General features: G+C 38.4%; 2 protein-coding genes across 2 annotated transcripts in view; both read right to left on the reverse strand.

Annotated features, from left to right (window-relative positions):
• Positions 1-6,840, reverse strand: part of EXO1 (exonuclease 1) — a 48,479-nt gene extending 41,639 nt beyond the window's left edge. Inside the window, exons 1-4 of the mRNA XM_061382522.1 lie at positions 6,750-6,840; positions 5,226-5,399; positions 2,205-2,324; positions 333-456 (exon numbers count right to left, since the gene is read on the reverse strand). Of these exons, the coding sequence (XP_061238506.1) occupies positions 333-456; positions 2,205-2,324; positions 5,226-5,386 (405 nt within the window). The 5' untranslated portion in view covers positions 5,387-5,399; positions 6,750-6,840. The remainder of the gene's footprint in view (positions 1-332; positions 457-2,204; positions 2,325-5,225; positions 5,400-6,749) is intronic.
• Positions 6,841-16,072: 9,232 nt separating this feature from the next.
• The window catches only part of WDR64 (WD repeat domain 64), a 121,110-nt gene continuing 116,449 nt past the window's right edge, over positions 16,073-20,733 (reverse strand). Inside the window, exon 28 of the mRNA XM_061382520.1 lies at positions 16,073-16,796. Within this exon, the coding sequence (XP_061238504.1) occupies positions 16,713-16,796 (84 nt within the window). The 3' untranslated portion in view covers positions 16,073-16,712. The remainder of the gene's footprint in view (positions 16,797-20,733) is intronic.

Raw genomic sequence — 20,733 nt, forward strand, 5'->3', positions numbered from 1 at the left:
TCTGACAGACACTCAAGAGTAAGTGTTGAAGATTATGAGAGTGGGGTGGGATTGAACCTCTAGGAATTTATTCCTTCTGTCTCTGCAGAAAACATTTATCTATGTAAGTGACTCATCTAGAAAGTGAGAGCTGAGCTGTTTGTTCCTCAGGATTTCTTCTTTGGAAATTGCTGGACTCCTCTCTTCTACCTAGATATTCTTCTCTTCTTCCTCTGACAACCAGCTTTCCTAAAGGTTAGACCCAGAATAATCCTCCTCCCTTCACCTCCTTGCTCTCCCATTAACCTAAATGAACCGTGTAATCTGTTACTTTAGCTTCTTATTTAGCTCACTTTAATTACGTTGTGGGCCATAGTATGTGTGATATTAATAGACCGTATGAAACATTCTCTGGCTTCTGAGACCTTCCCTTCACGAAGAAGCTGCTTTCCCTTAAGGAGATTGGCTTGTCGTCTTCTGCAAGATTAAAAAAAAAAAAAAAAGTGAGAAGAGGACTCAAAATATTACAATATTATACCCTTGAATTGTATTCAAGAATTTTTTCTGAAATAAAAAATGCTTGACTCATATGAACGTGCACACCTGTTCCTTGACTATGCAAACCCAGATCTTTTGGGCTTGTAGACAAAAAGAACACGGATTTACAGTGCCCATATGCACAAGCTAATCATCAGACTTTCTCACAGCACTGCTACATGTCAAAAGAAAGTGAAGTAATGAAGACACGTTAAGAAAATGTAAGTCACGGCTTTTATACCATTAAAACTAACTTTCCATTATAAAGGTACAATTTACCAACCCCACTTAGTGAGGTTTACTTCTATTTGGGGCTGACTCACACTAGCTTTAACAACTACGCCCAGTGGTGTCTCCTGTACAGCATAATGACTCCTAAAAACCAACAGAGGATAAAAACAAGAATCGATGAAAGTAGTAGAACAGACGCTTCACTAAAATGCTTCACTAAAATTCTTAAAAGAAAATACAGAAATCCTTTTTAAAGTCTACTGTAAAAATACTGGATTCTGTTGAGTTAAATATGAGATACAATTTCAATTAAAACTACTAAAAGAATAAAAATAGAGTACATCACTTTTCAACTAGAAATAAGGGACAACAATAAGAGTGGAAAAAACAATCAACCCAGAAATCAAACAAGGTAGGAAGTATATATTAGTAATTAAGATCAAGGTAAAAAGAATAAAACTACAGTTTTAAAAATGACAAAGACTGACAGAATCGATTAAAAAAAATTACAGTGATGTATTCTTTATAAAAGACAAACTTAAAACCAATGACATAGTAAAAGTCAACAGAAAAAGAAATTAGAAACATACAAAAGAAAATTGTTATGGCTATATTAACATCAGACATAATAGACTTTAGAACAAAAAAGCACAGAAATTTAAAAAGTCAGTGCATATTGTTCTTATATGCCAAAAAAATAACAAATTCTAAACCTGAATGCTACCGATAAAATAGCTTCAAAACAAACAAAGCAGGAAAAAAAATGGACAGAACTACAAGGGAACTGACAATTCCACTATTATAGTGAAATTTTAACATACTTTTCTTAGTAATTGATAGATTAAGTAAAGTGAAAGTTGCTCAGTTGTGTCTGAATCTTTGTGCCTCCACTACAGCCAGTCAGGCTCCTCTGTTTATGGAATTCTCCAGGCCAGAATACTGGAGTGGGTAGCTATTCCCTTCTCCAGGGGATCTTCCCAACCCAGGGATTGACCCCAGGTCTCCTGCATTGCAGGCGGATTCTTTACTGTCTGAGTCACCAGGGAAGCCCAAGAATACCGGAGTGGGTAGTCTATCCCTTTTCCAGGGGATCTTCCTGACCCAGGAATCGTACTGGGGTCTCCTGCTTTGCAGGTAGATTGTTTACCAGCTGAGCTACCAGGGAAGCTTATTAAGTAGGATTAAGTAGACACACATTTAAAAAAACATTCAAAAAATCAATAAGGATATGGAAGATTTGAATACTACAACCAATAAGCTTGATTTACTGGACAGACATAAAACTATCCACTCAATAACTGAGGAATACTTTCCTTTCCAGCATACATGGAACATTTAAGGAAATCCATTTAGGTACGAGTTTAAAACAAGCCTTGACAAACTAAAACAAAAGAGAAATTAGTATCATAGAGACCACAATGTCAAACCTTAAATAATTACATTAAGGTATCACTTACTCTCTTCTAGACTTTTCCACTTCCTTTTTAGAAGGTAAAGTACATCCATCAAATACCAGGATAGGCTTGATCCCATGAGATAGTAACATATTTACCAATTTCATACAAAATCCTACATACCTATGAAAATGAAGAAAAATAATTAAGAAATATAAACTCTAATTTAGACTTGGATTCAAATCCTGCCTTGGATCCTAATGGGCTACTGGCTATATGTTTTCTTCAGGTGTAGATTTAAGACTTTTACATTCCTAAAGTTCTGACATTGCATTATTCTAAATCTAATCTTTTTACCTCTCCACCCTCCCACCCGTTTTCTTTTGCTTTGAGAAATTTCAAATCTATTGAAAAGTTAAAAGAACAGTAGAATACCTGATTTCTCCAACAACACCATTATTATACCGAAGAAATCTAATAGTAATATAATATTATCTAATATACAGTCTATATTAAGATTTATCCAATTGTCTCAGTAAGGTTATAACCAGTGGTGACCTAATAAATGTGCAACAACCAGTTCTGGGGAAAGGGGTGCCTGATTTGTAGCGTTTGTCAATTGCCTTGACATGCGTATTCTACAATGGTGGATAAACTACTAACGTAGGCTCATTAAATGCTGAACTGGGAGAAGATGGTGTATAGGAAGCTCATGTAAGTTGACTGTAGCACAGCTCTGCTACAGTTTTCCCCCAGTGCAGGATGCAAACAAGAATCATGTATTGCATTTAGATTTTTATTCTGGCAAGACAATTAAAATTACTATGTGTAGAGTCATTCCAGGGTCACAAGGATGGTTCAACACATGTATATCAAACAAGGTGATACATCACATCAACAAAAGAAAAGACAAAAACCACATGATCATCTCAATAGACACAGAAAAAATATCTGACAAAATTCAACATCCATTCATGATAAAAACCCTTATGAAAGTGGGTATAGAGGGAACATATCTCAACATAATAAAAAGTTATTTATGACAAACCCACAGTGAATATAATACTCAACAGTGAAAGCTCAAAGCCTTCCCACTAAAATCTGAAACAAAACAAGGATATCCTCTCTCACCACTTCTCTTCAACATAATACTGGAAGTCTTATCCACAGCAATCAGATAAGAAAAAGAAATAAAATGTATTTAAATTGGTAGTGAAGACATGATACTATGAATAGAAAACCCTGAAGTCTCCATACATAAACCAGGGGAACTGATAAACGAACTTAGCAAGGTAGCAGGATACAAGATTAACATACAAAATCAGTTGTGTTCTTATATATTAACAATGAAATGGCAGAAAGGGAATGAAAACAAACAATCCCTTTTGAAACACTTAGGAATAAATCTCACCAAAGAGGTGAAAGACATATGCTGAGAAGTATAAAACATTAAAAGGAAACTGAAGATGACTCAAAGAATGGAAAGATATCCCATGCTCTTTGATTGGAAGAATTAATATTGTTAAAATGGCATATGACCCAAAGCAACCTATGGATTTAATGCAATATCTATGAAAATACCAATGACATTTCCCCCAAAACTAGAGTAAATAATCCTAAAACTTAAATGGAACCATAAAAGACCTAGAATTGCCAAAGCAATCTTGAGGGAAAAAAAACCAAAGCAAGAGGCTCCTGCTTAACTTCCCGGACTTCACACAATACTGCAAAGCTATAGTAATCAAAACAACACAGTATCAGCACAAAAACAGGCACAGAGATGAATGGAATAAAATACACAGCGCAAGAATAAACTCACACACCTCTGGACAGCTGATCGTCAACAAAGGAGGCGATCTAGACTACAGGCTTGTGGTTGCCAGAGGCCGGACCTGTGGAGTTCATCTGGTAATAAAAGATATCCCCTGCACTCTGGATAGCTCTTCCAGTTACTCAAAAATATTAGAACCCTTAACAAATACCAATAAATAGGAGATAAAGTTCTCCTCCTAGGGAAGAGAATTAAAAGAAACACTGAAGGCAGCACTGAAAAACTTGCAGTTTTGAACTATTACTGCTACTGCTCAAATTCAGTTCAGTTCACTCAGTCATGTCCGACTCTTTGCGACCCCATGGACTGCAGCACGCCAGGCTTCCCTGTTCATCACCAGCTCCCTGAGCTTACTCAAACTCATGTCCATTGAGTCGGTGATGCCATCCAACAATCTCATCCTCTGTCGTCCCATTCAAATTCAGTGGTAGAAAACAAATCACTTTCCAAAAATGATTACAAGAGTTGAGAGTGGCTGAAATGCCCAGACTCTCCACTTTTGGTCAAATTAACTTGATAGGCCTGAAAGCCCCAAACACACAGCTACTTTTCAATAATGATTTCTCTATTGCTGTCCATCCCCACCCCCTCCTCCATTTTCTGTAAACAAAAAGGATCATTAATGTCCTTTGTGCTTAAGTACATCAGACTAAGATCTGTGAGCCTTTACTCTAGGAGATAAAGTATGCATTGCAGAAAAGAAAATACATAATAGTGTCCAAATCCCTGTGGAAAATCTCTGTCTAAAAACTATGCTTGCTTGTTTTTCTAGTGTTTCTATTTAAAAAATAAAGAAGGCATTTGTCCTGCCTCAAATGAAGGCACAGAGTTATGACTGGATATCAGGATGGCCACAATTTTTGGCCCCAAGTGAAGTAAAAGGGAATGAGAACACCATGTCCCTTAGAAACAACTGCCTTGTTTGGCTAACAGGGCTTAGCAAATGTGTTGCCTATGAATTGTGAAATCACCATGGATTTTTAGAATATTGTTAAAAAGTTGTATCTTAGATAATAGAAAAAAGAAGAGAGTCTTTGGCCTTTGTCCATTAGTGTCCTAATACTCTGGCTTATTAGAAAGAATGGAAACTAGACCTACATGAAAGAGGGAAATGTTCCTTGGCAATATTCTAAAGCGTATATTCTCACTTCTTAATAAACCCTGCACTGAATAAAAATGACTCATTTCTGAAAAAAGGTCATTGTAAGTCTCATTCTTAACTGGCAAAGAATTAATATAAGATCCAAACTTACTTTTCAGTAGGTTCACCTTTGGCTAGCTTTTCTGCACAAGCAACAGCTCCTTTGTGAAGCCAGCAATATGTATCCACAGCTACCACCTGCCCTTTATACTTCCTTATGTGGATAGGTTCAGAAGCTTCTTTGATAAATTGCAGCAATCCGTGTATCCCCATAGTGCCAAGTTAACTATATGATATAAAAAGAGAAAGGGAAAACAGCAAAATTTAAAGCAAAATATATTTACTGCAGTTTTGGAAAAATAAAGAAAAGAGCTTGGAAATTGATATAGCAACTGTTATTGTTCAGATATTTGAGAATCACTGCTCTTTAATATTTTAAGTGGGCCCCTCTCTGTCAAACAACCTCCATAGTCTAGTATCCTAATCTAATGCCACTTGATAGTTCCTTAGTGTTTTTTCTTTCTAAAGTGCTTTCCCATTTGGAATCATGTTTACTCTAAGCCCTTAACACTGAACAAAGCAGGTAGAAGGTACTAAAAAAGTATGAGTCTGTCTTCTCTCCAAAAAGGCATTGTTTTATAACATCTATAAAACTGTGTATGCTATGATATCACCTGCATCTGCACAGGCATTATATGAAATAACATGCAAAATACTTCATAAGACATTTCAACTGAAAAATAAACAATTCTAGAACTAAAGCTGTACTTTTTTAGGACTGAAATTTACCACCATCAGAATGCTTTATTCCAAGAAACCAACATTCTGTTAATAAGCAGTGGTGGTGCCCAGGGGCAACTCCATCAGACTCTCTGAAAACTATCCCCAAATAAGGAGAAACTGCACCTACTGTCCAATTAGTTTCGAGAAAAATGTTTTAGCTTTCCACCATCTTCCATCCAAGTTGCAGCCCCAAGCCTCCTTTCTATACAGAAACCTGTAGCTGCCAATCCTTTCCCTAGCAATTACTGTCCCCTCCTCCAAACCCCGTGACAAAAACTGAGCAGTTACTTAGCATTTCCTAAAATAAATCTCTCACAAGAGGTATTAAGTCTGGGAGGAAAAGAAGAATGTACAAGATCAAAAGACAGACTCACGCTGATGATACCCTGTATCAAAGTTCTGATAGTCTAGTACAGCAGTTTTCAAATTTCAGTTCTTCCTACAGTCTAAATTCCACTCCTAGGGACTATGATTCATTAGTCCTCGAGTGAGGTGGGAATTATGCATTTTAAACAAGGCAGGTCATTTGGATGCAGGAGGTCCTCACACCACAATTTATGAAAAACAATTAGTCTCCGACCTCTCAGAGGTTCCTAAAAAGAGTTTTCTTCTTCTGAGGAAAATTGACATAGTATATGCTGGTGCTTAGTCGCCAAGCCGTGTCCGACTCTTTTGCGACCCCATGGACCGTAGGCTGCCAGACTTCCCCACCCAGTGATCGAACTCTCATCTCTTGTCTCCTGCACAGGCGGGTTCTTTACCACTAGCGCCACCTGGGAATCCCCAAGGCGGATTCTTTACCACTGAGCTACCAGGGAAGCCCGACACAATACATATATTTCGTGAAACTTACAAGTTTCTCCTAAATGTTTCCTCTTTAGCACGATGAAACAATGGAGGAGATCGGGGGTTTTAGGCACAAAGCGTCCTCAGGGGACCGCCCGCGGCACCCGGCAGTACTGACGGCACAACGTCATCGCTCCAGCCTCTCTCACGGACTGGAAGGGGGGCCCACACGCCCTTTCCAGAAGACACGTTCCTTTGGCCTGCACAACATGAAGAATATACTTGTCAAGCATTTGGAAGGTGGGAGCTTGCAGGTAAGCCTGCCCTGGTAGCTTCTTCAGGAAAACGAAAGGACCCTCCTTCAGTCAGCCAAACCGCAGCCCTGGTCTGGCTGAGCGCCCTCCCCTGGCCCATATACCCCCGCACCGTCTCCCAGGGCCGCTGCAGGGTCTAGTAACTTGCCAGATGCTCCTCTTCTGCCCCTAAGACCTGGGATATCCAAGGGCAGGGGCGGGGACCAGCCCGGATCTACCGCGTGTTCTGCACAGCTGGCTCCGCTTGCTTCCCGGGGAGGTCCCTCTTCTCCCGTCCGTCCGATGGCAGCCAGGTGCGGACTCAGAAGCCCAAGGCCACGGCCCGCACTCACCTGTGCCGCAGCGCGCCAGCCAGCTGCGCCAAAAGCTAGAAGCAGGGACGCAGCGCAGCACGGAGGGCCGGACTTTTCAATTTGCGCGGGATGGCCCGAGACTCCGCCCAGAAGTGACGTCACCTCCTCTGCGACGTCTGCTCCGCTTCCCACGGCTCCTCGCTTCCTGCCTGAGTCACCAGGTCCTGGCCACCTGGATACCTGTATCCGCCACCGCAGTCAGCCCCTGGACTCCGAAGCGTCCTTATGGAGGGTGAGCGGAGCTGGCTAAGCTGCCTCACAGGGCATGGCTCCAGGAACGCTCGTTGAGCTCCTTTCGCAGGCTGATGGAGTCGTGGATCTCTCCCAATTGCGGCCTCAGGTCCAGGCGCTGAAGCTGGGAGAACGCCGCCCTGTGTTTATGTTGAGGTTTCCAAACTTAAAAAGGGTCCTGGCTGGAATTGTCCCTAGTGCTTGTGTTGTGCTGCTTACCCTGGCTCTTAACAGGCGCTGCACGTGGTTCCAGGAACACAGAAAGTGCAACTTGAGGTATACATTCTTTGGACCCTTCCTGTAGACTTCCAGAAGTGGAGGAAGCGCTTACTAAGTAATTTAATTGATAAGTGACAGAGAGTCTTTACTTAAACTAACTGGACGGGCTCCTCTGCCCTCTTCTCAACTAAGACTCAACCTTGCTCTATAAAGACTTGAATAGTAACATAGTTTGTAACATCAAGTCCACATCCTTGGGGCTTCCCTGGTGGCTCAGTGGTGAAGAATCTGCTTGCCAGTGCAGGAGACACGGGTTCCATCCCTAGGTCGGGAAGATCCCCTGGAGAAGGAAATGGCAACCCTCTCCAGTATTATTGCTGGAAAATCCATGGACAGAGGAGTCTGGCGGGCTACAGTCTGCTGCTGCTGTCGCTTCAGTTGTGCCCGATTCTGTGCGACCCCATAGACGGCAGCCTACCAGGCTCCCCCGACCCTGGGATTCTCCAGGCAAGAACACTGGAGTGCGTTGCCATTTCCTTCTCCAATGGCATGAAAGTGAAAAGTGAAAGAGAAGTCGCTCAGTCGTGTCCGACTCTTCGCGACCCCATGGACTGCAGCCCACCAGGCTACAGTCTATGGGGTCGCAAAAGAGTGGAACCCGACTTAGCAGCTGAACAACTACCACCACATCCCTTGGGTCACCCCAGCCCCACTTGAAGTGCCTAACTGAGAAAGCTCAAGGCTACCAAAAGAATTCAGCATTTGTTCCCGTTAACATCCAAAGACAAGATCTCTATCCCCAGCGTCTCTAAGAAGGGAGGAGGTTAACGTCCATAAATTCTGCTTAGCAGTCTCAGGTCAGTTCTCCTTCCCATTCTTTTTTATTTTTCACTCCCTGACTCTACTGAGTCACCACGCACACACACCCGTATTTTCTCTTGAAACTGCCCAGTCACTTCTGTACAAATCCAGGGTGAGTTCACTTCATGATTGACACTTTTACTTATTGCAATATATTACTGACTGAAGTCTGTCCTAACCACCTTACCTGGTGTCCTGCTTTATCTTTGGCCTGGAGAAACTAACCAAGCAGTCATGAAAATGGGTTATGGTGCATAGACTTTAAAGACATTTTTTATTTTGGCAGCCACATGGGGTGAAACTTCGAGTCCTCATGATACTCTGGACCTGATTACTGTCTTCTTAGGAATATTGCAGAAAAAGAAATTGGAAAGAACCTTAGGTTAGACCACAGAATATACTCTTGGCCCAGGGATGGGCATGAATGATAAATTCAGACTCAATTTAAGGAGTTAAAGGAGGAAAAGTGATTTTAAAAAGGCTCCCATTTTGACTGCCCACTCTGCATGTTTTTCCTCATACTTCTTTTTAAAGTCTTTTCATGATGAATCTAACATCTATCATGTCAACATACTACCTTATAAATTGTTGGAAAGATGCCACTTGGGGAAAATATGCTAAGTGGGAACGTGGCTGCCTCCCCCAGGTCTAGTCTTAATACCTCAGGCTAGGAGAGGAGGTCAGAAAAACGATCTTCCTCTGTGGTTCCAACACCTTGTACAGCAGTAGACCTCACTCTGGATCAGCTTGGAGCTGCCTGTAGTGGAAGTGGGGGGAACAGTTCCAAACTGTAGTAAGTGGAAAAGGGATCTAAATGTGGGTGGGGAGGGGGGAGGGTGGGCCTTAGAAAGGAGCCCAAACATCAAAAATATGCCCACTGCATCATGAGACTTAACAGGTTACTGCCCCACGAACAACCCATATCTTTATTACTAATTTGACTCCAAAGGTTCTAGACAGGACTCTTGGCTATAGTGTTTAAAAACTAAAGAAGAAAATAATCAGTTAACAATGATTTCCTAAACAGAATATTTTTACACTTTGAGAAGGTAAAACCATTTGAATCAATTCATGCAGTTACTTACTATTGGGTTGGCCAGAAAGTTTGGGTATTTCCATAATATCAATGCATGCCTTATGTGTGCCTGTCCGTACTAGGTGATATGGGGAACACAAAGAACTGGTTACTGTCTTTAAGCAAGTTTCTGTACACAAAACATATATTCATCAAAAAGTGAAATCACAAATCATGATGATGTGTTAATAATTCTGAAATGAGTGGCACAGACCACACAATTATCAGCTTAAAATTCAGTTGTCTTATCAGCTCTCTGAAGTCTTTCCTGACATGTGCCCAAATATCCTGTGATGACCTCTGCCTTGACACTTCTCATACTATTTTATTTGACTTTGTCCCCCAGATTTACCAGATAATAATATAGGCCCAGTTACATTTGAATTTCAGGTAAACAGATACATTTTTTTAATACAAGTATGCCTAATGCAATATTTGAAACATTCTAGAAAAATTTCCACGTGTATCTGAAATTCAGACGTACCTGGACAACTGGGTACATAGCACATCTTCTTCATCCATTCACCCATCAGTAGACACTTGGGTTGTTTTCACATCCTAACTGTTGTAAATAATGCCGTAATGAACATAGGGGTGCATGCTGCTAAGTCCCTTCAGTCGTGTCCGACACTGTGTGACCCCATAGATAGCAGCCCACCAGGCTCCACCGTCCCTGGGTTTCTCCAGGTAAGAACACTGGAGAGGGTTGCCATTTCCTTCTCCAATGCATGAAAGTGAAGTCGCTCAGTCATGTCCAACTCTTAGCGACCCCATAGACTGCAGCCTACTAGGCTCTACCGTCCATGGGATTTTCCGGGCAAGAGTACTGGAGTGGGTTGCCATTGCCTTCTCCATAGGGTTGCATACAATTTTCTAATTAGTGTTTTCAGATTCCTTGGATAAATACCCAGAAGTGGAATTGCTGGGTCATGTGATATTTCTAGTTTTAATTTTTTGAGAAATCTGCATACTATTTTTCATAGTGGCTGCACCAATAGTGTAAAAGCTTCCTTTTTCTCCCACATTCTCTCCAGTATTTGTCTTTTTTTTTTTTTAAACTTTACATAATTGTATTAGTTTTGCCAAATATCAGAATGAATCTGCCACAGGTATACATGTGTTCCCCATTTTGATAATAGGCATTCTAACAGAAGTGAGGTGATTTGTCGTGGTTTTGGTTTGCATTTCTGTAATAATAAGTATCCTTGAACGTCTTTTCATGTGCTTGTTTGACATTTTATATCTTCTTTGGGAAAATGTCTATTCATATCCTCTGCTTTTGTATTGTTTGGATTTCTTTTTTTATGTTGAGTTGAATGAGTTATGTATATATACACCTATAAATGTAGGTATATATATATATATATATATATATATACCTGTATATATTAATATTTATATTTAAATATATATCTATTTACCTATATGTGCTTGAACATCTTTTCATGTGCTTGTTTGACATGTTATATTTTATTTGGGAAAATGTCTATTCAGATCCTCTGCCATGAACATGGAATATCTTTACATTTATTTGGGTCTTCTTTAATTTCTTTCATCAGTGCCTTATAGTTTTCTGCATACAGGTCTTTTATGTCCCTGGTTAAATTTATTCCTAGATATTTTATTGTTTTTGATGTAACTATAAATGGGATTATTATTTTTTTGTTTCTCTTTTTGATAGTTTTTTATCAGTGTATAGGAATGCTAAAAACCTGTGTGTTGATTATTTTAAACTGAAACTTGACTGAATTTATTTTAGCAGTTTTTTTGTGGAGTATTTAGAATTTTCTATGTATAAAACAATACATGTTTATGAAGGATATTAGCCTATAATTTCCTTTTTTGGATTGCCTTTGTCTAGTGTTTGTGTTGGGTTAATACTGATTTTGTAAAATGTGTTTGGAAGGGTTCCTTCCTCTTCAGTGTTTTAGAAGAGTTTTAAAAAGATAGGTATTAATTTTTTTGAATGTTTTATGGAATTTATTAATACCAGTGAAATCATTTGTTCCTGGGCTTCTGTTTGTTGGGAGTTTTTAATTATAGTTTCAATCTTGTTACAGTAATTGGTCTATTCAGATTTTCTATTGCTTCATGCCTCAATCTCGTAAGATAGTATGTTTCTAGCAATGTATCCAGTTCTTGTGTACTGCCCACTTTGTTGGTGTATAATTTTTCGTAATAGTCGGGTATCATCCTCCATATTTCTGTGGTTATCAGTTGTAACGTCCACTCTTTAATTTCTCATTTTATTTATTTAAGGCCTCTTTCTTGGTTAGTCTAGGTAAAGGTTCTTTTCAAAGAACTAGGTCTTAGTTTCACCGATACTTTAGTCTCTTTCATTTATTTCCACTTTGATGTTTATTATTTACTTTCTTCTAATTTGGGCTTTGTTTGCTCTTTTTTTTTTTTTCCTAGTTCTTTTAGGGGTAAAATTAAATTATCTGGGATTTTTCTTGTTTTTTGAGGTATCCTGTGCTGCTACAAACTTTCCTCTTAGAACCACTTTTGCTGCATTTATAAATTTTGATATGTCCTATTTCTGTGTTAATTTTCTCTATATATTTGTAAAATTTCTCCTTTTATTCTTTGATGACTCATTCATTGTTACTCACTGTCCAGTAGCATGTTGTTTAGTCTCCACATTTTTGTGTGTGTTTTTTTTTCTTTTGATTGATTTCTAGTTTCATACTGTTGTGGACAGAGAGATTGCTGGATGTGATTTCAGTCTTCTTGAATTTACTGATACTTTTTTTTGTGACCTTACAGGTGATCTATCCTGGTGAATGTTCCATGTACACTTGAGAAGAATGTGTATTCTGCTGATTTGGGATGGGATGAAGTATGTATATATTAAGTCTATATGATCTAATACCATTCGAGTCTAATGTTTCTATATTGATTTTCTGTCTGGATGACCACTGATATTTATTCTCAGGTGTTCCCAACTTGGTAGGAGTAAAATCTGCTAGCTTGGAATAAATCTAATTATGTCATCCTAAAAGGTGCTAGGATATCACCCAAAATATCCTAGCCACACCCAGAAGGTTGGGCGGACTTGGCTTCAACACTGGGCCAAATAGCAGATGGGATTTCAGGATATTATGAAATAAAAATAACCAGGATTTTGTGACCAACATTATATCTTCCACAATAAATGAATCCAAGAATTCGTTTAAATTAGATTATAAAAAGTATAAGTTTTATCTGCATTTAAAAAATTTATAATTAATTTGACTAAAAACAAACTTAGAAAACAACAAAGCAAACAAAACACAAGATATATAAGTGAATACTAATAAAAAATGGCGTATGTCCAAGCTTGGCTTCAACAGATTCTTCGGACACTCTGCTGAAGTGTGCATAGTCTGACAGCTCTGGTTAATATTTCTTTGTTGTTTGGTCCTGTATCAAAATGTTATATCCCTTATTCTATAATCTTGAATTTTCTGTATTAGTAGAGCTACTTAGTGAAGACAGGCCATTCCTTTGGTGTCAGAATATTTTACCATCTCCTTCACCCTCCTAGTTTACTACTTTTAAACTCTGACCGCAAGTGAGGAGGAATCACATAGGGAGATTAACAACAACAAAAGTGATGCCTAGACCTTGCCTAGGAGGTTGAAATTGAAATTAACTATAACCCCTTCTCTGTTTTTTTTTTCTGTTGCTGTAACAAAGTATGACAATCTCAATGGTTTAGAATAATACACATTTGTTATCTTACAGTTCTGGAGACCATATTTCTGAAATGAATCTAACAGGGCTATGTTCCTTCTAGAAGCTTCAGGGGAAATCTGTTTTGTTGCCTTTTCTAGTTTCAGCAGCAGCCTACATTCTTTGACTTGTGGCACCTCCTTCCGTCTTCAAAGCATATTACACCCAAGTCTGCTTCTGTTGTCAAATCTCTTTTTATCAATGTTGACCCTCTTGAAAGTAAAAAGTGAAAGTTGCTCAGTCATGTCCAACTCTGTTACCCCATGTAGCCCACCAGGCTCTTCTGTTCATGTGATTCTGCAGGCAAGAATACGGGAGTGGGTTGCCATTCCCTTCTCCAGGGGATCTTCCCAACCCAGGGACTGAACCCAGGTCTCCTGCATTGCAGGCAGATTCTTTACCATCTGAGTCATGAGAGTAGCCCTTGACCCTCTTGCCTCCTTATAAGACTTTTGTGATGAGTTTTTGTGATTTGTGTTTATCTACATACCAGGATAAACTTGTCTTAAAACCCTTTTTCTCCCCATATGTCTGAATTGTAATGTAAATACTGCATTTTAAATCAGTAAGGAAATTAAAACGACAAAATTTTTCTACATATTTTGTATATCATTAAATATTATTATTATACTGCCATTCTTAACAGTATGCTGACTAAAATACAATCATATATTACATAATGTGCAAAAATTCCAAAATATTTTTTTAGTCATAAGAGGGTCAAGAAATTGTATGTTTCTGTAAAAAGAGGCCAGAGAGAATCCTTCAGTGAAAAAAGAAGAGGGATGCTAATTTAGAGCCCTGAATGCCACATTAAAGGGATTTAGTGCATGGCAGGGTATTCAATATTGTTTTATTCTAGGAAATCTGTGGGGATGAAATGACCTTTTACAACTGAGATTAAAGACAGAAATGAAATCATTTTCATGAGGTCCTTTGAATTTTCATCTTTACTTTTAGAATTTTTTTAAAAAAGGAGTCTTCTGGGGGCAAAATGGATGAAGGAAGTTGAGAGGTAGACATCCAATTATAAAATAAATGTCACGAGGATGTAACATATAGCACTGTGATTGTGGTTAATGATTCTGTGTTGTATATCTAAAAAGTTCCTGAGAGTAGATCGTTTGAAAAAAATTCCTCAGCAACCCTCAGGTACCTGCACTGTAGCTGCTCCCCCATGTGGTCACAGAGAGTAGATCATGAAAATCCTCTTGAAGTGAAGTGAAGTCGCTCAGTCGTGTCCGACTCTTTGTGACCCCGTGGACTGTAGCCTACCAGGATTCTCAGTCCATGGGATTTTCCAGGCAAAAATACTGGAGTGGGTTGCCATTTCCTTCTCCAGGGGATCTTCCCAAGCCGGGTTCAATCCTGGGTTGAACCCACCTTGTAGGCAGATGCTTTACTGTCTGAGCTACCAGGGAAGCGTGAAAGTCCTCTTAGACTTTTTTAACACAAAAAAAATTGTAACTATCTATGGGGATGGATGTTAAGTTAATTAGACTTACCATGGTTAGTACATGCCTATGTATGGATGTGAGAATTGGACTGTGAAGAAAGCTGAGGGCCGAAGAATTGATGCTTTTGAACTGTGGTGTTGGAGAAGACTCTTGAGAGTCCCTTGGACTGCAAGGACATCCAACCAATCCATTCTGAAAGAGATCAGTCCTGGGTGTTCTTTGGAAGGAATGATGCTAAAGCTGAAACTCCAGTACTTTGGCCACCTCATGCGAAGAGTTGACTCATTGGAAAAGACTCTGATGCTGGGAGGGATTGGGGGCAGGAGGAAAAGGGGATGACAGAGGATGAGATGGCTGGATGGCATCAGTGACTCGATGGACATGAGTCTGAGTGAGCTCCAGGGGTTGGTGATGGACAGGGAGGCCTGGCGTGCTGCGATTCATGGGATCGCAAAGAGTCGGACACGACTGAGTGACTGAACTGAACTGATACATAATAAAAGGTTTTTTTAGTTTAGTTTTCCAAAGTTGTTATGATTTTCAGAACCATAAAACCCTTCCTAGAATGTAAAGGCAGTATCAAATGCTCAGGGACCATAGGTTTTTCTTCCCATGTGGCCTTGTGCTTTGTGGAAAACAGACTAATACTTGACAGCAGAATGCTTTTATTACTTATAACCCTAAATATTTTCCCAAAGAGACCTGGTTCAGCCAGTCTTTAGGCTTTAATTCTTGATACCTTCTTCATTTGACTTATTTAAAATCTCATTTATTATTCATCAAATGTAGATGCTTTTATTTTTTACATGAGTACCCAATGGTAATTAATCATTTGATCAAAATATCAGAAGCAATTAATATGCTGCTGCTACTAAGTCGCTTCAGTCGTGTCTGACTCTGTGCGACCCCATAGACGGCAGCCCACCAGGCTCCCCATCCCTGGGATTCTCCAGGCAAGAACACTGGAGTGGGTTGCCATTTCCTTCTCTAATGCATGAAAGTGAAAAGTGAAAGTGAAGTCACTTAGTCGTGTCTGACTCTTAGCGACCCCATGGGCTGCAGCCTACCAGGCTCCTCCATCCATGGGATTTTCCAGGCAAGAGTACAAGAGTGGAGTGCCATTGACTTCTCTGTCAGTTAATATAGGTATCAGTAAAAGATGGACCCTGGCAACATCAGATAACCATTGAAATTCTAACATCTGGAATCAATATAGACTAATTGCAAATAACTTCTAACTTTAAGAAACTCTGGACATTTTCTTCCATATGACATTTCTCTAAATAAATAAGACAAATGCTAGAGGCCTGATTGACACTTTTTTTAATAATAATTCTCGTTGATTGCACATAGCATGACACATAAGTAATTTGCCTCCTGCTGCAAGCATTCTGATAATAATTCAGGTTATAAATTAGGGTGAACAATAGGGAGAGGTGGAAAGCTAGTCATTGATAACTGTATTATTTTAAATCTACTTTATGCTATTTATTTTCTTTTTTTCTTTATGTGTCATTTTCCTGAGAGTGAATAAGAAATATTGCCTATTCAGTAAGTGATTTCCATGAAGGAAAAACATTGGCAAACTGGCTGCTTGCTACTTGCTTGATATTCAGAGATGAGGTCATCTGAGCACCCTGAGTAATCTTATCCACAGACAGGATGGCGTGAGGATACAGAGATGGATAACAATATCTGATTGATAGACCCTCACTTTCATCCTGAAATAAAGACTGGAATATAATTGAGTCCTTGCCCTTTGATGTATAGCTCAGATAACAGCAGCCACTTCTGATTTTTCTCTTTTCACTTGGGGATGGCTGGGAAGAAAGAAGAAGCCAGGTTTACTTGTGGGACCAAATTTCTTTTCAGACTTCTCCTTCGTTGTACCTGAGAAATAAAGGACAGATAATTAATAACTGGATTATATGATGAGCACAATTTTTCGGAGTCAAGTTTTGCCACTAACTTTTGTAGAGGTTTTAATCCTCCTAAAAGAGGATAGTTAAATAATATCCTAAAAGAGGATAGTTAAATAAATAGTAGTTTAACTCTCCTGTGTGCCTCCAGGGTAAAAATGTGTTTAAAAAAATACAGGAGGTGGGGCTGCAGCAGGGCATGGAAGAAGAGCAAAGGCTTTAAAACTACTTAACTCTGCAGTTATCCATTCTTGGGATTTGTTGCCTGATCTGTAAATGGTTAGTTAAAATAAAACATAAAGAAGCTTCCTAGGTTTTTGTAAGGTATAGATATTCTATATTAATATCATCAGAGTCCACTGACTTACAAAAAAAATAATAAAGTCAAGTGATGATCCCACAAATGAGAAAGTTTTCAATTAGGTATTTTTGGAAGACATGCATATAAAAAGTTAAACTCATTTGATTTCAAAAGTCTAGGTTAAGAAATGTCTAAATTTGTCAGAGAGGAGACAGGATGGTACAGTAGAAGGACTCGAGCTTACCTCTTCTCATGAAAACATCAAAACCACAACTAACTGCTGAAAAACCATTAACAAAAAAGACTGGAACCAACCAAAATGACAAGGAGATGACAGGAGGGGTTCATTTGCAATACAACCTGGCTCACCAGAGGGACAAAACTTAGTTCCACTGGCCAGAGGATAGGTACCAGTTCCTTCCACCAGGAACCCTGCACAACCCTCTTAGGCCAGACTCAGCTACCAGGGGCAAACACCTGAAGCAAGAGGAGCTACATTCCTGCAGCCTGCAGAATGGAGACAGTAAAAAGAAAGGCAAAAAGATAGCAGAGGAATATATTCCAGATGAAGGAACAAAAAAGTAAAATGGAGATAGGCAGTATACCCAAAAAAGAATTCAATGTGATGATAGTAAAAACCATTCTATATTTTCAAAAAGAATGGAAGCACAGATGAAAAAGAATATAAAGAATAACAAAGTTGAACAATAGAGTAACTGTGATGCAAAATACATCAGAAGGAATCAATAGCAGAATAAAGGAGGCAGAAAAATGGATAAGTGAGCTGTAAGACAGAAGAGAGTGACATGATATATTTAAAGTGGTGAAAGGGAAAAACTGCAACCAAGAATACTTCTGTATAGCAAGGCTCTGGTTCAGATTTAAAAGAGAAAAGGTTTATAGCCAAGCAAAAACTAAGAGAATTCAGCACCACCAAACCAAACTAGCTTTAAACAAGTGCTAAAGGAACTTCTCTCAGTGGAGAAGAAGACCACAACTAGAAAGAAGACAATTGCAAATGCAAAAGCTCACCAGTAAAGGCAAACATGCAGTAAAGGTAGGAAATCATCCACTACAAATGTGATATCCAAAATTAGCAACCGTGGGACTTCGCTGGCAGTCTGGTGGTGAAGATTCAGGGGACTTAGTTTTCCACATGCTGCACATCCAAAAAAAAAAAAACCAGCAATGATGATAATAGGCAAGTACAAATGCAGAACATTGGAAATGCATTTGAAATGAAGAGAACAGTAACTTAATCATTTATATATGGACTGTATATCAACACTTTGTGGTAACTGTAAATAAAAAATATACAACAGATATATACACACAAAATAGAAAAAACAACACTAAACATAGCCATCAGATCATTAGAGAAGAGAACAAAAGAGGAAGGGAAGAAAAACAGATGAAAACAAATTCAAAACTGAACATAATGGCAATAAGAACATACATTTTGAGAATTACCTTACATAAGATGATTAAATGCTGCAACAGTCTAAAGACTTAGACTGGCTGGATGGATATGAAAATAAAACCCATAAATATGCTTTCTACAAGAGATCCACACTAGATCTAGGGAAACATACATACTGAAAGTAAGGGGATGGAAACAGATAACTGCATGCAAGTAAAACTCTCTAGAAGCTAGATTAATAATACTTGTATTAGTTAAAATAGACTTTAAAATAGAGAGTTTTGAAAGAGACAAAGAGAGACACTACATAATGATCACGGGATCAATCCAGGAAGAACACATAACAATTGTAAATATATGTGCTCCCATATATATTGGAGCACCTCAGTATATGAGGCAAGGCTAACATAAAAGGAGAAGGCAAGCCATAAAAGGAGAAATCAGCAGTAATACATAATAGTGGAGGACTTTAACACCAGCTTTCATCCATTGATGGATAATCCAGAAACAAAATCAATAAGGAAACACAGCCCTTAAATGACACATTAGACCAGATGGACTCTATCAATATTTATATAGCATTCCATCCAAAAGCAGCAGAATACATATTCAGGTGCACATGAAATTTTCTCCTGGATAGATCACTATAAGAAAAAAAAAGACAATAAAAACCTGTGGAGGCTAGCTGATTTGCAACCGAACAATGAGTGGATCACTGAAGAAATCAAAAGAAGAATCTAAAACATATTTGGAGACAAATGAAATCATGATGATCCAAAACCAATGGGATATAGCAATAGGAATTCTAAGAAGGACGTTTAGAGCAATAAAAGCGTACCTCAGGAAACAAGAAAAATGTTGAATAACCTAACCTTATACCTAAAGCGACTAAAGAAGAACAATCAAACCCAAAATTATTAGAAGGAAAGAAAGCATAAAGATCAGAGCAGAAATAAATGAAATAGAGATGAAGAAAACAATAGAAAGAATCAATGAAACTAAAGCCTGGTTCTTTGAAAAGATAAAATCAATAAAGCTTTAGCCAGACTCATCAAGAAAATGAGAAAATGAAGGCTTACTTCTCTTACAAGTTAAAAAAAAAAAAGAGGCTCAAATCAATAAAATTTGAAATGAACAAGGAGATAAGAAACAACACAGAAATATAAAGGATCATAAGAGACTACTGCCAGAAATTTATGCCGGTGAAATGGACAAACTAGAAGAAATGGACAAATTCTTAGAAAGGTACAACCTCCCTAGACTGACCCAGGAAGAAATAGAAAATATGAACAGACCAATCAGAAGTACTAAAATTGCAACTGTGATTTTAAAACTCCCAAAAAAAGTCCAGGACCAGATGACTTCACAGGCAAATTCTATCAAACATTTAGAGAAGAGTTAACACCTATCCTTCTGAAACTATCAAAAAAAAAAAAAAAAAAAAATCACAGAGGAAAGAACAGTCTCAAACTCAGTCTATGAGACCAACATCACCTTGATACCAAAACCAGACCAAGTTACCACAAGGAAGGACAATTAGAGGCTAGTATCATTGATGAATATAGATGCAAAAATCCTCAACAAAATACTAGCAAACAAAATCCAACAATACATTAATAGGACCATACACCACAGAGTAGATTCATTCCAGGGATGCAAGGATTGTTTGGTATCCACAAATCAATTGGTGTGATACACCATGTCAACAAGTTGAAAAATAAAAACTATATGATCTTAATAGATCCAGAAAAAGGTTTTGACAAAATTCGACACCCATTTATAATTAAAAACTCTCTAGAAAGGGGGCACACAGGGAACCTACATTAATATAATAAAAAAACATAGATGACAAACCCACAACTAACATTATACTCAATAATGAAGAGGTGAAACCATTTCCTCTATGATCAGGAACAAGAGAAATTTGCCTACTCTTGCCACTTTTATTCAGCGTAGTTTTGGAAGTCCTAGCCAAAAATAAACTCAAAATGGACTAAAGGCCTAAATGTAAATCCAGATACTATAAAACTCTTAGAGGAAAATATAGGCAAAACAGACTTTGACCTAAACCACAGCAATATCTTTTTCAGTCCATCTCCTAGAGCAATGGAAATAAAAACAAATGTAAGCAAATTGGACTTAAAAGCTTTTGCACACCAAAGGAAACTATAAACAAAACAATAAAAT

Source organism: Bos javanicus, chromosome 16, assembly GCF_032452875.1.
Source record: "Bos javanicus breed banteng chromosome 16, ARS-OSU_banteng_1.0, whole genome shotgun sequence".
Lineage (NCBI taxonomy): Eukaryota > Metazoa > Chordata > Mammalia > Artiodactyla > Bovidae > Bos > Bos javanicus.